General features: G+C 45.1%; 1 protein-coding gene across 2 annotated transcripts in view; it reads right to left on the bottom strand.

The window, feature by feature from the left end:
- Positions 1-14,720, bottom strand: part of LOC115099096 (alpha-1,4-N-acetylglucosaminyltransferase-like) — a 243,371-nt gene extending 228,651 nt beyond the window's left edge. For both annotated transcript variants that reach the window (XM_029616421.1, XM_029616420.1), the window contains exon 1: positions 14,299-14,720. In XM_029616421.1, coding sequence (XP_029472281.1) covers positions 14,299-14,706 — 408 coding nt within the window. In that variant the 5' untranslated portion in view covers positions 14,707-14,720. The remainder of the gene's footprint in view (positions 1-14,298) is intronic.
- Between the last annotated feature and the right edge of the window lie 293 nt (positions 14,721-15,013).

Genomic DNA, 15,013 nt, shown 5'->3' with positions numbered 1-15,013 from the left:
GGCAGCCAGCAGCTCTATTACTGAAGAAGCGTCAGGGTGGAGGTGGGCTTTACTGCACACCCACCTGGTGGACCAGGCCCATACCGCTGCCAATATTCTAGCATGCATCAGAAAGATGCTGGAGGGCTGGCAACTGCACCAGCAAGACAGGAAAACGCGGGCAGGGTTTTTTGTCACAGACAACGGTGCAAACATGGTTAAGGCAATAAGCGATGGGCGGTTTAAGAACATCCGATGTTTTGCACACCCTCTGCATCTGGTAGTGAAGTCAGCTCTGGGCTTGGAGTCCAATGACAAGGAGAATGAATACCTGCGTAGGTTAATACAGAAGTGCAGGAACATAGCAGCATACTTCCACAGAAGTGTCAAGGCGGGGCAGGTTCTCCGACAAAAGCAGAATGATTTGGATATGCCTCAGAAGTGTCTCATTCAAGACATTGCCACCCGGTGGAATTCCACCTTTATGATGCTAGAGAGGTTACTGGAGCTGCAGACACCCCTTCATGAACTTTCTGGTAGAATGGACATAGGTGTGCAGAATCCCCTAGGGCATCGCGATTGGTTAGTCATGAGTCAGCTGGTAAAAATCCTGCAGCCCTTCAAGGATGTCACGGAGGAGCTGAGTTCCAGAAGTGCCACCTTGGCTGACATCATCCCTATAGTTAAATTCCTGGATGACCATTTGGAGGCCTTTAAACAGCAAGAGGGAATGACTGCTGAGGTGCTGCAGTGTCTGGATTTTTTTGCAGCAGCAGGTGAAAGACAGATTAAGGCCTTTAACAGAGGACAGCACATACATGCTCGCCTCTGTCGGTGATCCCCGTGTGAAAGGTAAACTCGCTCTACAGACCAATTGTCTGTCATATGTGAAGGATCTGCTGTTAGGTAAGGTCCATGAACAGGAGTGCTATAGGCAGAAACAGAGTCAGATTAGGCTTGAAGCAGAGGTGGAAACAGCCGGCACGTCACAGAGTTGTGCTGCTAGCCCAGGCAGGAGTAGCCCTGTGTCAGTGACAGGTAGTACCTCCTCCTCCACGTCAGAACGCCCAAGGCATGTTGGCCATAAAGATTCATCAGTTGTGCAACGGGCGAGAGAGAAAGTAGCTGGATTGAGTGACTCTGAGGCCTCCCAAGCACAGGAGAAGACAGCAGCACAGCTGTCAGTGACGCGGTATCTCTCAGAGCCGATAGAGAACATGCAGACAGATCCGCTGGCATATTGGGCACACAAGTCCACTGTCTGGCCACACCTAGCCAAAGTGGCTGAATGATATCTGTCATGTCCACCAACCAGTGTGCCCAGTGAACGTGTCTTTTCAATGACAGGGGATATCATGAGCCCTCACCGCTCAAGGCTGGCACCAGAGTTGATGGAAATGCTAGTGTTTTTGAAAGTAAACCTGCCTTTGCTTGGCTTTCCAAATTTTCCCTGTGAATGGCAAGACGAATGAAAGCTATTCAAAGCCTTGCAGCAGCTCTAATTGCCTCCTATGCTCCAGATAATAAACTGCAACACATGTTCCTGACATGAATCGCTGTGCCTGATCATCTACTGTGCAGGCCTTGTGTTCCTACCGGTGTTTGACCTCCATTGCTGCGCCTGTTCATCCAGGCCTTGTGTTCCCACAAGTGTTTTAACGCAATTGCTGTGCCTGTTCATCCAGGCCTTGTGTCCCTAGCTGGGATTGACCACTGTCCTCGAATGATGTGCCTGTTCATCCAGGCCTTGTGTTCCCACAAGTGTTTTAACTCAATTGCTGTGCCTGTTCATCCGGGCCTTGTGTCCCTAGCTGGGATTGACCTCTGTCCTCGAATGATGTGCCTGTTCATCCAGGCCTTGTGTTCCCACAAGTGTTTTAACTCAATTGCTGTGCCTGTTCATCCAGGCCTTGTGTTCCTCTGGGGATAGGGAAATACCTACAGTACCTGAGTGTAATCAAGTATGAAGTGCTAGAAACGTTTTAAAATAAGAATATAAATACATTAAAAAAAAAAAATTACTATCCGACTATCCGTGTTCATCCAGGCCTTGTGTTCCCACAAGTGTTTTAACTCAATTGCTGTGCCTGTTCATCCAGGCCTTGTGTTCCCACAAGTGTTTTAACTCAATTGCTGTGCCTGTTCATCCAGGCCTTGTGTCCCTAGCTGGGATTGACCTCTGTCCTCGAATGATGTGCCTGTTCCATCCAGGCCTTGTGTTCCCACAAGTGTTTTAACTCAATTGCTGTGCCTGTTCATCCAGGCCTTGTGTTCCCACAAGTGTTTTAACTCAATTGCTGTGCCTGTTCATCCAGGCCTTGTGTCCCTAGCTGGGATTGACCTCTGTCCTCGAATGATGTGCCTGTTCATCCAGGCCTTGTGTTCCCACAAGTGTTTTAACTCAATTGCTGTGCCTGTTCATCCAGGCCTTGTGTCCCTAGGTGGGATTGACCTCTGTCCTCGACTGCTGTGCCTGTTCATCCAGGCCTTGTGTTCCCACAAGTGTTTTAACTCAATTGCTGTGCCTGTTCATCCAGGCCTTGTGTCCCTAGGTGGGATTGACCTCTGTCCTCGACTGCTGTGCCTGTTCATCCAGGCCTTGTGTTCCCACAAGTGTTTTAACTCAATTGCTGTGCCTGTTCATCCAGGCCTTGTGTCCCTAGCTGGGATTGACCTCTATCCTCGACTGCTGTGCCTGTTCATCCAGGCCTTGTGTTCCCACAAGTGTTTTAACTCAATTGCTGTGCCTGTTCATCCAGGCCTTGTGTCCCTAGCTGGGAATGACCTCTGTCCTCGAATGATGTGCCTGTTCCATCCAGGCCTTGTGTTCCCACAAGTGTTTTAACTCAATTGCTGTGCCTGTTCATCCAGGCCTTGTGTTCCCACAAGTGTTTTAACTCAATTGCTGTGCCTGTTCATCCAGGCCTTGTGTCCCTAGCTGGGATTGACCTCTGTCCTCGAATGATGTGCCTGTTCCATCCAGGCCTTCTGTTCCCACAAGTGTTTTAACTCAATTGCTGTGCCTGTTCATCGAGGCCTTGTGTTCCCACAAGTGTTTTAACTCAATTGCTGTGCCTGTTCATCCAGGCCTTGTGTCCCTAGCTGGGATTGACCTCTGTCCTCGAATGATGTGCCTGTTCATCCAGGCCTTGTGTTCCTCCAACTGGTGTTTTAACTCCATTGCTGTGCCTGTTCATCCAGGCCTTGTGTCCCTAGCTGGGATTGACCTCTGTCCTCGAATGATGTGCCTGTTCATCCAGGCCTTGTGTTCCCACAAGTGTTTTAACTCAATTGCTGTGCCTGTTCATCCAGGCCTTGTGTTCCTCTGGGGATAGGGAAATACCTACAGTACCTGAGTGTAATCAAGTATGAAGTGCTAGAAACGTTTTAAAATAAGAATATAAATACATTAAAAAAAAAAATTACTATCCGAGTATCCGTGTTTATCCAGGCCTTGTGTTCCCACAAGTGTTTTAACTGAATTGCTGTGCCTGTTCATCCAGGCCTTGTGTCCCTAGGTGGGATTGACCTCTGTCCTCGACTGCTGTGCCTGTTCATCCAGGCCTTGTGTTCCCACTGGTGTTTTAACTTAATTGCTGTGCCTGTTCATCAAGGCCTTGTGTCCCTAGCTGGGATTGACCTCTGTCCTCGAATGATGTGCCTGTTCATCCAGGCCTTGTGTTCCCACAAGTGTTTTAACTCAATTGCTGTGCCTGTTCATCCAGGCCTTGTGTCCCTAGCTGGGATTGACCTCTGTCCTCGAATGATGTGCCTGTTCAACCAGGCCTTTTGTTCCCACAAGTGTTTTAACTCAGTTGCTGTGCCTGTTCATCCAGGCCTTGTGTTCCTCTGGGGATAGGGAAATACCTACAGTACCTGAGTGTAATCAAGTATGAAGTGCTAGAAACGTTTTAAAATAAGAATATAAATACATTAAAAAAAAAATTACTATCTGAGTATCCGTGTTCATCCAGGCCTTGTGTTCCCAGAAGTGTTTTAACTCAATTGCTGTGCCTGTTCATCCAGGCCTTTTGTTCCTACTGGTGTTTGACCTCCATTGCTGTGCCTGTTCATCCAGGCCTTGTGTTCCCATAAGTGTTTTAACTGAACTGCTGTGCCTGTTCATCCAGGCCTTGTGTTCCACAAGTGTTTTAACTCAATTGCTGTGCCTGTTCATCCAGGCCTTGTGTTCCCACAAGTGTTTTAACTCAATTGCTGTGCCTGTTCATCCAGGCCTTGTGTCCCTAGCTGGGATTGACCTCTGTCCTCGAATGATGTGCCTGTTCATCCAGGCCTTGTGTTCCTACTGGTGTTTGACCTCCATTGCTGTGCCTGTTCATCCAGGCCTTGTGTTCCCATAAGTGTTTTAACTGAATTGCTGTGCCTGTTCATCCAGGCCTTGTGTTCCACAAGTGTTTTAACTCAAATGCTGTGCCTGTTCATCCAGGCCTTGTGTCCCTAGCTGGGATTGACCTCTGTCCTCGAATGATGTGCCTGTTCATCCAGGCCTTGTGTTCCTACTGGTGTTTGACCTCCATTGCTGTGCCTGTTCATCCAGGCCTTGTGTTCCACAAGTGTTTTAACTCAAATGCTGTGCCTGTTCATCCAGGCCTTGTGTCCCTAGCTGGGATTGACCTCTGTCCTCGAATGATGTGCCTGTTCATCCAGGCCTTGTGTTCCTACTGGTGTTTGACCTCCATTGCTGTGCCTGTTCATCCAGGCCTTGTGTTCCCACAAGTGTTTTAACTGAATTGCTGTGCCTGTTCATCCAGGCCTTGTGTTCCCACAAGTGTTTTAACTCAATTGCTGTGCCTGTTCATCCAGGCCTTGTGTCCCTAGCTGGGATTTATCTCTGTCCTCGAATGATGTGCCTGTTCATCCAGGCCTTGTGTTCCTCCAACTGGTGTTTTAACTCAATTGCTGTGCCTGTTCATCCAGGCCTTGTGTCCCTAGCTGGGATTGACCTCTGTCCTCGAATGATGTGCCTGTTCATCCAGGCCTTGTGTTCCTCCGACTGGTGTTTTAACTCCATTGCTGTGCCTGTTCATCCAGGCCTTGTGTTCCTCCGACTGGTGTTTTAACTCCATTGCTGTGCCTGTTCATCCAGGCCTTGTGTCCCTAGCTGGGATTGACCTCTGTCCTCGAATGATGTGCCTGTTCATCCAGGCCTTGTGTTCCTCCGACTGGTGTTTTAACTCCATTGCTGTGCCTGTTCATCCAGGCCTTGTGTCCCTAGCTGGGATTGACCTCTGTCCTCGAATGATGTGCCTGTTCATCCAGGCCTGGATGACTGGAGTAGCAGTATTCTTATTTCTGAGAGATCTTCTTCAATTTCCTTTGTCATCAGCTGAAGTGTGTAAGTACAGTCGGAATTCACTAGAAGCCAACGGAATTCACTAGACGCCAACGATATTCACTGGACGCCAATATAAACACCGGGTACACCCAACTCTAGGGGTGGACCTGTTCCAGGGAGTCCTTCCCTGCACAAAGGAAAGGGAACTCTTTCCTGGGCCAGCCTGTCTTTCCCCTACCAAAACCACAGGGACCAGACCAGACTACCTCCACTCTGCCAGCCTGTCTTGCCCCTATCAGCTTTCTGCCACTCTGCTTTGCTGCCATACACCAGATGACTCACTTAACTCCTTGTGGTGTTCTTGCCACTCTCATGGTTCCTCAGTGTGTTGGTGCTAGTCTATCTTCTTGCTATGTTCCCCCTTCTTTGTGCTGTTGGATGTCAATGCCACTTGTCTTGCCGCTTTGCCTGTGGTGCTGCCTTTGATGGTTCATGCATCTGCTATCGGTGCTCTGTTTTGAAGCTGTGGTGTGTTTTTTACATTCTCACTGCTGCTTTGTGCCTCTGTTAAAGCACTCTTGCCACTTCTGGTATCCCTTTGCACCTTTCCAGTGCCTTAGGCTATTCATGCCACTTAGGTGCCACTTTGCCACAGTCTAAGTACCTTGGAGCTCTTTTGTTGTTGTGATGATTGCTCCCCAGAAGTTTCATGACAATTGATAAGAAAACCCCAATTCTGCAGCCAAAAATAGGCTGGAAATCCTTCCCCCATTGACTTTAATGGGAACCGGTCAACTTATGGACAGACCCTCAACTTATGGAATTCTCCATATGTCCATATTGAACGAAATCGACCCTCAATTTCAACTTATCAACTTATCAACGAAAACTTTTTGTCTGCACATCCCTATTAGGGGTGTGCATTCGTTTTGAACTTATATGTAAAACGCAACTTTTTTTTTTTTTTTAACTTAAGAGTGATGAGGCGAAAACGATCGGATTTCCAACTTATTCAACATAGCTATGTTGAATACGTTGGAAATCGCGATTGTTGATCCTAAATAAAAATTTAAACCCCTCACCCTCCTTAATCCCCCCCCCCCAAGACTTACCAAAACTCCCTGGTGGTCCAGCGGGGAGTCAGGACGCCATTTCTGTACTCCTTTGCGAGGAGCACGTGACGTCGGCGTCACGTCGGAGTGACGCCGACGTCACGTGATTCCCCGCGCGTTCGCTCCGGGACCCTCATTGGACCCAAAAGGAACTTTTGGCCAGCTTGGGGGGGCCTCCTTCTGTTCCAGTTCTGTTCCTGCTTCCTAGTACTCCAGCGTCCTTCTGTTCCTGTTCATCTGTTCGTCTACCCAGGTAGTACCTCCGGACTGTCTTACTGGTACTGACCTTGGCTTGTTCCTTGACCTGCCTGCCTGCTGCCTGCCTTCTGACTCCAGTCTGCTCCTCGACCTGCTTGCCTGCTGCCTGCCTTCTGACCTCGGCCTGCCTGTAACCTAGTCTGACCTCCGGAACCTGACCTCTACTTTGCTGACTACTCCTCGGACTGATTCCCGGACTTTGACCTCTGCCTGTTTGACCACGTCTCTAGATTCTGGCTCTGTTCCTAGCCTTGTCATCACCTACGCTCTTCTGGTCCTCCTTGTTACATCTGACCTCCAGTCTTGAACCTGTCCATGCTCCCCTTCTGTCTGTGGGCACGCCGGACTCAGGAGACCCTGCGAGGCCCACCTAAGTCCAAGCGGCCCGGGTCCCTACAGACTCCTCCCGGGAGGACCTCGGGCTTCCAGTGGTAAAGCTTTTCCTAGCTTCTGTCTCCTCCAGGGCTCCACTCCCTGGGGGCAGTTGCTTCCTGGTCCCTACCAGGAGGCAGTTCTCACTGCCTCAAGTCAAGGGTCCACCCCCGAGCACAATTTGGCATCAGTAAATCTTAGTTTTGACCCCTAAAGTTAGAAGTTTATTATTTAATGCTTAAAGAGTGAAAATAGGTTCTTTATTGCTTTTACATTTCTGATTTTTTAAGATTGGATGATTGATATAAAGTAGAGACAATTGAATTAATAAACCATGGACTACCTGGTCACCACAGTCAATGGTTTTTGTTCGATAGTTGGGAAGGGGAAAGTGGTGTTAGAGGATGGGAATTGAACTATTATTGTTTCTTCATTTGATAAAGTGTTTTTAAAAAAAGACCAAAATTGATATCTAGTCTGCCCAGCAAGTTTTTATTAGGGTAGTAGCAACTGCCACTCTGTGCAGGCTACTCCCAAGCCTTCTGTCAATGGCCACTCTATGCACTCTACCTTCAAGTCCTCTGTTAAGGATAGTTGCAACTGCTGTTCCACGTAGACTAACCCCAAGCCTTCTGTTAAAGGTAATATAATCTGTTGCTCCATGCAGACTACTCCCAAGCCCTCTATTAAGGGTAGTTGCAATTGCTACTCCATGCAGACTACCTCCAAGCCCTCTGTTAAGTATAGTAGCAACTGTCACTCCATGCTATCTACCCTTAAGTCCTCTGATAAGGGTAATAGCAACTGCTACTCCATGCAGTCTTCCCTCAAATCCTCCGTTAAGGGTAGTTGCAACTGCCGCAACCTGCAAGCTACCTGTAAACCATCTGTTAAGTATAGTAGCAACTGCCATTCTATGCAGACTATCCCATGTCTTCTGTTAAGGGTAAAAGTAACTGCCACTCCATGCAAACTACCCTGACTTCTGTTAAGGGTAGCAGCAGCTTCCACTCAATGCAGGCTAGCCACCAGCAGCTTCCACTCAATGCAGGCTAGCCACCAGCCGGCGCTACCTTTGCCCTCACTATGTCACAAGGGCCGACCGTCGGCCGATCGTCAGCCCCTATGACATAGTGAGGGCAAAGGTAGCGCCGGCGCCATTTTGAATACTGGCAATACAGCCCGAGTGCAGGTGGTCGCTCCTGGATTCCCGCTGGACTTTTGGCAAGTCTTGTGGGGGTCAGGAGGCCCCCCAAGCTGGCCAAAAGTCCCTGGAGGTCCAGCGGGGGTCCGGGAGCGATCTCCTGCACTCAGGCCGTATTGCCAATATTCAAAATGGCGCTGGCGCTACCTTTGCCCTGTCAGATGGTAAGGGCAAAGGGCCATCGGCGCCATTTTTATTAACGCAGCCAATGGCCTGAGAGCGGGAGATCGCTCTCCGCGCTCCCGCTGGACCACCAGGTAATTTTAAAACCTTTTTTGGGGGTTTGGGAGGGGGTTTGGTTTATTTGGGGGTTTGGGGGTTTGATTATCGGATCAGGCGCAGCCGATAATCAGAACTCAAATTGGGCCGGGCGATAAAAATTTTAAGATTTGGATCGGAACCGGAACCGATCAGATTCCGGTTCCGATTCACATCTCTAGTGGCAGGAGTTCTCCAAAGCACCATAAGAGGAGCAAATAAGGAGCAAGAATAAAAAGAACACACTTGCTGGTGAATTTTCAAAGGAGTTTTGCATGTAAATGTAACATAGTGTAGCGTTTTTCAAAAGCTATTTACCCACATTAAATGTACTTATTATGGGTAAAACCTATTGGCAATTCAATGGCATATATTGTAGTAATTTTCAAAAGTCCACTTACCACCAGTAAAATGTATTTATACAGTTTATGTATTTGAAGGCTTTTGAAAATCAGGCCTTTTGGCTTCAAAAGAGAGCACCAACAACATTGGCATGAACTCTGGAAGGCAGACTGAGAGGCAAAGTGCCACCAAAAATGTCATCAATATCCTAAGGCACTAAAAAGGGGGAATGAGGCAGTAAAGGTGGCAGGAAAAACCTGAAGGCAACAATAAAGGGCAAAGCAGAAAGAAGAGTGGAATCAACACATTAAGGCAAAATGAGAAGTGCAATCAGCCCCCACAGTGGCAAGAACAATGCAAGGTGTAGAGTCTGGAATATGACAGCAAATCAGAATGACAGCAAGACATTCAAGGTGCAAAGTCTGGTGACAGCAATGCTAAGTGGAAAAATACCCCCTAAGTTGTAGGATAAGAGGCATAGCAGCAAGGCAGAGTGGCACGGGAGTTGTCTGTCTTCCTGTTGAAGCACTTGCCAATCGACAGATTAAGAACAAAACATTTATTTATTTATGTTAGAGATGTGAATCGTGTCCTCGATCGTCTTAACGATCGATTTCGGCTGGGAGGGGGAGGGAATCGTATTGTTGCCGTTTGGGTGTATAAACTATCGTGAAAAATCGTTAAAATCGTGAGCCGGCACACTAAACCCCCCTAAAACCCACCCCGACCCTTTAAATTAAATCCCCCACCCTCCCGAACCCCCCCAAATGCTTTAAATTACCTGGGGATCCGGCGGTGGTCCAGATCGGCGGCAGTCCGGAACGGCCCCCTCAATAGAATCGTGTTGTCTCCTGCCGGCGCCATTTTCCGTACGAAAACGATTCGCGGCAAGAAATCACTCCCAGAACCCCGCTGGACTCCCAGGAAACTTTTGGCCAGCTTGGGGGGGCCTCCTGACCCCCACAAGACTTGCCAAAAGTCCAGCGGGGGTCCGGAACGACCTCCTCCGTCGAATCATTTTTGTCTATGGCCGCCGCCATTTTGCGGCGGCCATTTTGAAAAATGGCTCCGGCTGAAGGCAACACGATTCTATTGAGGGGGTCGTTCTGGACCGCCGCCTTTCTGGACCACCGCCGGATCCCCAGGTAATTTAAAGCATGGGGGGGGGGGTTCGGGAGGGTGGGGGATTTAATTTAAAGGGTCGGGGGTGGGTTTTAGGGGGTTTTAGTGTGCCGGTTTTCCTGCCCTCCCCCTTCCCCCGATTTACGATTTTTTAACGATAAATCGGGGGAATTGGTATTGTATCGTGGCCCTAACGATTTTTTTACGATTTAAAATATATCGGACGATATTTTAAATCGTCAAAAAACGATTCACATCCCTAATTTATGTATTTATTTATTTATTTATTTATTTAAAGCCTTTTCTATACCATCGCTAACTTATATACCATTGCAACGTTTTACATGTAAGCACATAAGTAAGTTTGGAGTAAGCGTACTAAAGTACTAGTGCTGTGTGCCGGTGCTCTTCTGTTTATTCCAGTGTATTTTCTATTCTCTGGTCTCTATATAAAAGGCTTGTTTAAAAAGCCATGTCTTTAGACTTCTCTTGAATGTTTTGGGGTCTCTCTGTAATCTGATCTCCAAAGGCATTGTGTTCCAGAGTGTGGGTCCTGCTAAAGACAATGCCCTTTCTCTTACCTGGGTTAGTCTCGCTGTCTTGACTGAGAGAATGGTTAAGAGAGCTTTGTTTGCTGAACAAAGGTTCCTGTGTGGTATGTGTACCCGTAGTGCAGTGTTTAGCCAATCCGCTTTTTCATCATGTATTACTTTATGTATGATCTGTCATCAATAACATTCCCTACTTGAAATTGATCTTGTTATAGGCTGACATTTGGGTTACTATTGAAATTTGTTTCCAATTGAAACTTTTGTCACAGTCAGAACATGACAATGGTCTTATTAGCATGGCTTTCCTGGTAATTTGTAGTGTTTGCTTTAATTAAAAAGCTTTTCCCATGTTCTGAAGCTGAACACATTTTCTTCCCTTTGTTGATTTTCTAGTGTTACATTTATTCTCTCTTCCTACTGAAACCTTTCCCATATCCAGAACATGCAAAAGTTTTCTCCTGTGCAAGTTTTCTGTTGTCCTTTCATTTCTTCCTTCTAACTGTGGGTTTTGCTATAGTCTGCATATGTATATTGTCTGCTTGAGTATCAGATCTCTCAAGGGCTTGTGTCCTACTGATGAGGCCATATTTTAGCATAGAACACGGTCATGCCCCCAAAGATCCAGTTTAGTCCTCAGGAGGTTTAAAAAGGGTTGCTGGGAAAGGTCCAGGCATCTAGATGCCTGAGAGTTAGAGAGGGTAAAGGAAGATCCCCAAGGTGGTACATCTGAAGCATGGCAGGTATGCAGAATGGCAGCCAGACCCCCAAGGTGGTATATCTGAGGCATGGCAGCTAGGAAGAATAGCAGCTATAGTTACTAATTAGACCCTTCCTGTACCTGCTGTTTGCTCAGCAGGAGCTCTAGACTTGAACGGACCATAGATTTGAATGGCAAAAAGAAAAGAATGAGCAAACATTTTTGTATTTAAATGGTTCATAGAAGAAACTAAATGGACTCATTTGATGCATTTTACCCATTCATTTCAAATGAATGCCCATCACTAGAAGGATCAGCTTTCAGCACTCCCTCTGGTGAAGCTGAAGGAGATTAAACAAATCAGACTAGCGAAAATTTGAATGGAAGCAAAGATCACCAAGGAGGAAAGGTGACATGACAAAGCATTTTCAGATTTGTTAGAGAAAAAAGGAAGGCCAGAGGTGGCATTGTACAACTGAAAGAAGACAAGAGCAAGGTGTACAGAAAGATGAGGAAACAGCAGAAATATTAAACAAATACTACAGTTCTGTGTTCACTAAAGAAGACCTTGGAGAAGGACCACTGCTGGTTGGCAAGAGTAGAGATGGGAATGGGGTAGATATGGCCCCATTTATAGAAGAGAGAGTTTGAGTGAAACTTGCAAAACTGAAAGTTGACAAGGCAGTGGTTCCAGATGAGATACATCCCAAGATTCTAATGGAGCTCAGAGAAGTTCTAGTGAGTCCACTGAAGAACCTGTTTAATAGATCCTTGGAGTCTGGAGTGGTACTGCAAGTTTGAGAAAGGCAGGTGTAGTCTCACTTCACAAAAGTGGTAGCAGGGAGGAGGCTGGAAATTAAAGGCCAGTTAGCCTTACCTTGATGGTATGAAAATTAATGGAGGTTCTGCTGAAGGAAATTTAATGAACAATCTACAATCCAATGGGTTGCTGGATCTGAGGCAACATGGTTATACCAGAGGAAGATCCTGTTAAACAAATCTGATTGATTTTTTTTGGGTGACTAGAGAATTAGATCAAGGAAGAGCACTCAATATGTTTTACTTGCATTTCATCAAGGATTTTGATATGGTCCCATATAGGAGGCTCATGAATAAAATGAGAAAATGTAGAGTGGATTCCAAGGTGGTGGAATGGATTACAAATTGGCTGACTGCCAATCATTAGTGATAAATGGAACCTATACTGAAGAGAGAAGAGTGATAAGTGAAGTTCCTCAAGAATTGGTTCTGGGCCTGCTTCTGTTCAATATCTTTGTAAGTGAGTGATACTGCAAAAGGATTCAAAAGTAAAATTTGTTTTTCTTGAAGACACTATGATCTGTAACAAGGCAGACACACCTGAAAGAGGTGAGAAAATGAGAAGTAATCTAAGAAAGCTTAAGGAGTGTTTGAAAATTAGGTAGCTGGGATTCAATGCCAAGAAGTGTATGTGATGAGGAATGAAAGACTGATGTGTACTGACTGGGAAAGACAGCTCAGGCTGATAGTGTCCAGGGATCTGAAGGTAGCAAAGCAATGTGACCAGGTGATGGCTAAGGCCAGAAGGTTACCAGGCTGCATAGAGAAAGGCATAACCAATAGGAAAAAAGAGGTGCGAGGTCTTGCCTGGAGTATTGTGTTCAGTTCTGGAGGCCATATCTCAAAAAAGATAAGGACAGAATGGAAGCAGTCCAGAGAAATGCAACCAAAATGGTGTGGGGTCTGCACTGGAAGACTTAGGAAAAGAGATCGGAGGAACAAGAGATTGAAGTGAACAAGAAAATAATATATATACCCTGGAATGAAGGAAGGACAGGGGTGTTATGATACAGATTTTCAAATACCTGAGAAGGAATTAATAGTTCTCGATAATCAGATTGATCGGAGAAAATTCTTTTTCACTCAACGCACAATAAAGCTCTGGAATTTGTTACCAGAGGATGTTGTTAGTGCAGTTAGTGTAGCTGGGTTCCAAAAAGGTTTGGATAAGTTCTTGGAGGAGAAGTCCATTAACGGCTATTAATCAAGTTTACTTAGGGAATAGCCACTGCTATTAATTGCATCAGTAGCATGGGATATTCTTAGTATTTGGTAATTGCCAGGTTCTTGTGGCCTGGTTTGGCCTCTGTTGGATGGACCCTTGGTCTGACCCAGCTTGGCAATTTCTTATGTTCTTATGATGGAAAGTAAGTTGTAAAACTAGGGGTCATGATATGAAACTCCAAGGAAAAATGTTGGGAAATATTTGCTCATGGAAAGGGTGGTGGATGCATGAAAAGCCCTCCTGGAAGAGGTGGTAAGGAAAAGAACAGTAATGGAATTCAAAAGGGTGTGGAACAATCACTGAGGTTCTGTAGTGGCTAAAGAATGGAAGAAATAGGGTAACCTCGGTTACACCTACAGTTAACGTTTCAGCATCGGTGTATCTACACAGAACAGCGGTTACTACCCATAACCTGCGCAGAGTAGCAGTTATTACCCTAAGAAATTTGCTGTCAGACTGGATGGACCATTTTTGTCTTTATCTGCCATCATTAACAATATTGCCATTGGTTATTGAATAGACAAAGATACAAAATAACCTATATGATGCATTTTCCATCTATTTGTTCTAATAATATGTTAATCTTCTCATTGCACATAATGCCAAATACCAAAACATCTGAAATATCCTCATATCTAGGACAGGAATTGTATACATCTTTCAATAAACACTAGTATTTATCTGTCTAAACTTATTAGGCCTGATTCAAACTAAATATCTGAGTTGTGTATCAGCTGGGATGGGAAATTTGCACACTAGAAATACCAGAATTTGCTAAATGACCAGTCAAAAAGTGCTATGAATTAGGAGTTAAATATAAATTAAGAGCTGTGAGGGATTATGTACTGACGGAAAGATGGCATTACAATTATGAGATATTACAGGTGACCATCTTTATTTTTAAAGCAAATTATAAATAGACAAAAATAAAAAGGCTGGAAAGAAAGTAAACAAAACCTAAGAGGAATTTAAAATAAAATAAACATCAAATAAATAAGAAAAACATGCTTCAGATTTTCATTATTCTATTATTTTAAATTAAATATGACAAAATTTCAGTTACCTTTTGGTACCATGGAAGGAGAGGAGTGTCCTTAAAAAGTTCTTCAAAATTTAAGGGAAGGATGTGGACATTTTTTAAAGATGACAGCAGTGAAATACCCTTGTAGGAGGGATTGTTGGAGATTGTCATGTCTTTGGTTAATCCTTTCATAAACAAATAAACAGATCGATCAGGATAGTTATGAGATGCTGATTCTATAGCACATACTGCTAAGGTGGAGGGTTCCAACTTCTCGGTGGTCTCAGCAAAAAAGATACCAAGATTAGGTTCAATATTAACAACTTCCACTGGTGACTGGTGGTATATGTATTTGTAGAATGGCAATGAATACTTCTTCTTCATCCAGTAGACAGTAGAACAAGTGAACATGAAAATGAGAAAAAGTGAAAATTGTATCCATTTTTTCATGATTGCTTCTTGGAGTGAGTATTGTAGAACCTGTTCAAGTAATAAAAATACCAATTAAAAACCTGCTGTATTCACATTTGCCTTTGAAAAAAAGCTTTCTTTAATTGATATAGACTATTATGAGAAAGAAGAGTATTACCTCCTTCAAGGTAATTTCTCATAAAGGATGAGCTGGAAAAGATTTCACCTTGCGATAACTTTACAGAGCAGATATGTGTTGTTTGTGTCATATAGAATATATTTTATGCAGAATATAAATTAAAGTAGTAGCTCTGTATCTGATCTCATAAATGTGCTCATAAAGTTG

Source organism: Rhinatrema bivittatum, chromosome 9 (genome assembly GCF_901001135.1).
Source record: "Rhinatrema bivittatum chromosome 9, aRhiBiv1.1, whole genome shotgun sequence".
Classification (NCBI taxonomy): Eukaryota; Metazoa; Chordata; class Amphibia; order Gymnophiona; family Rhinatrematidae; genus Rhinatrema; species Rhinatrema bivittatum.
This window is presented reverse-complemented; position numbering and strand designations above follow the sequence as displayed.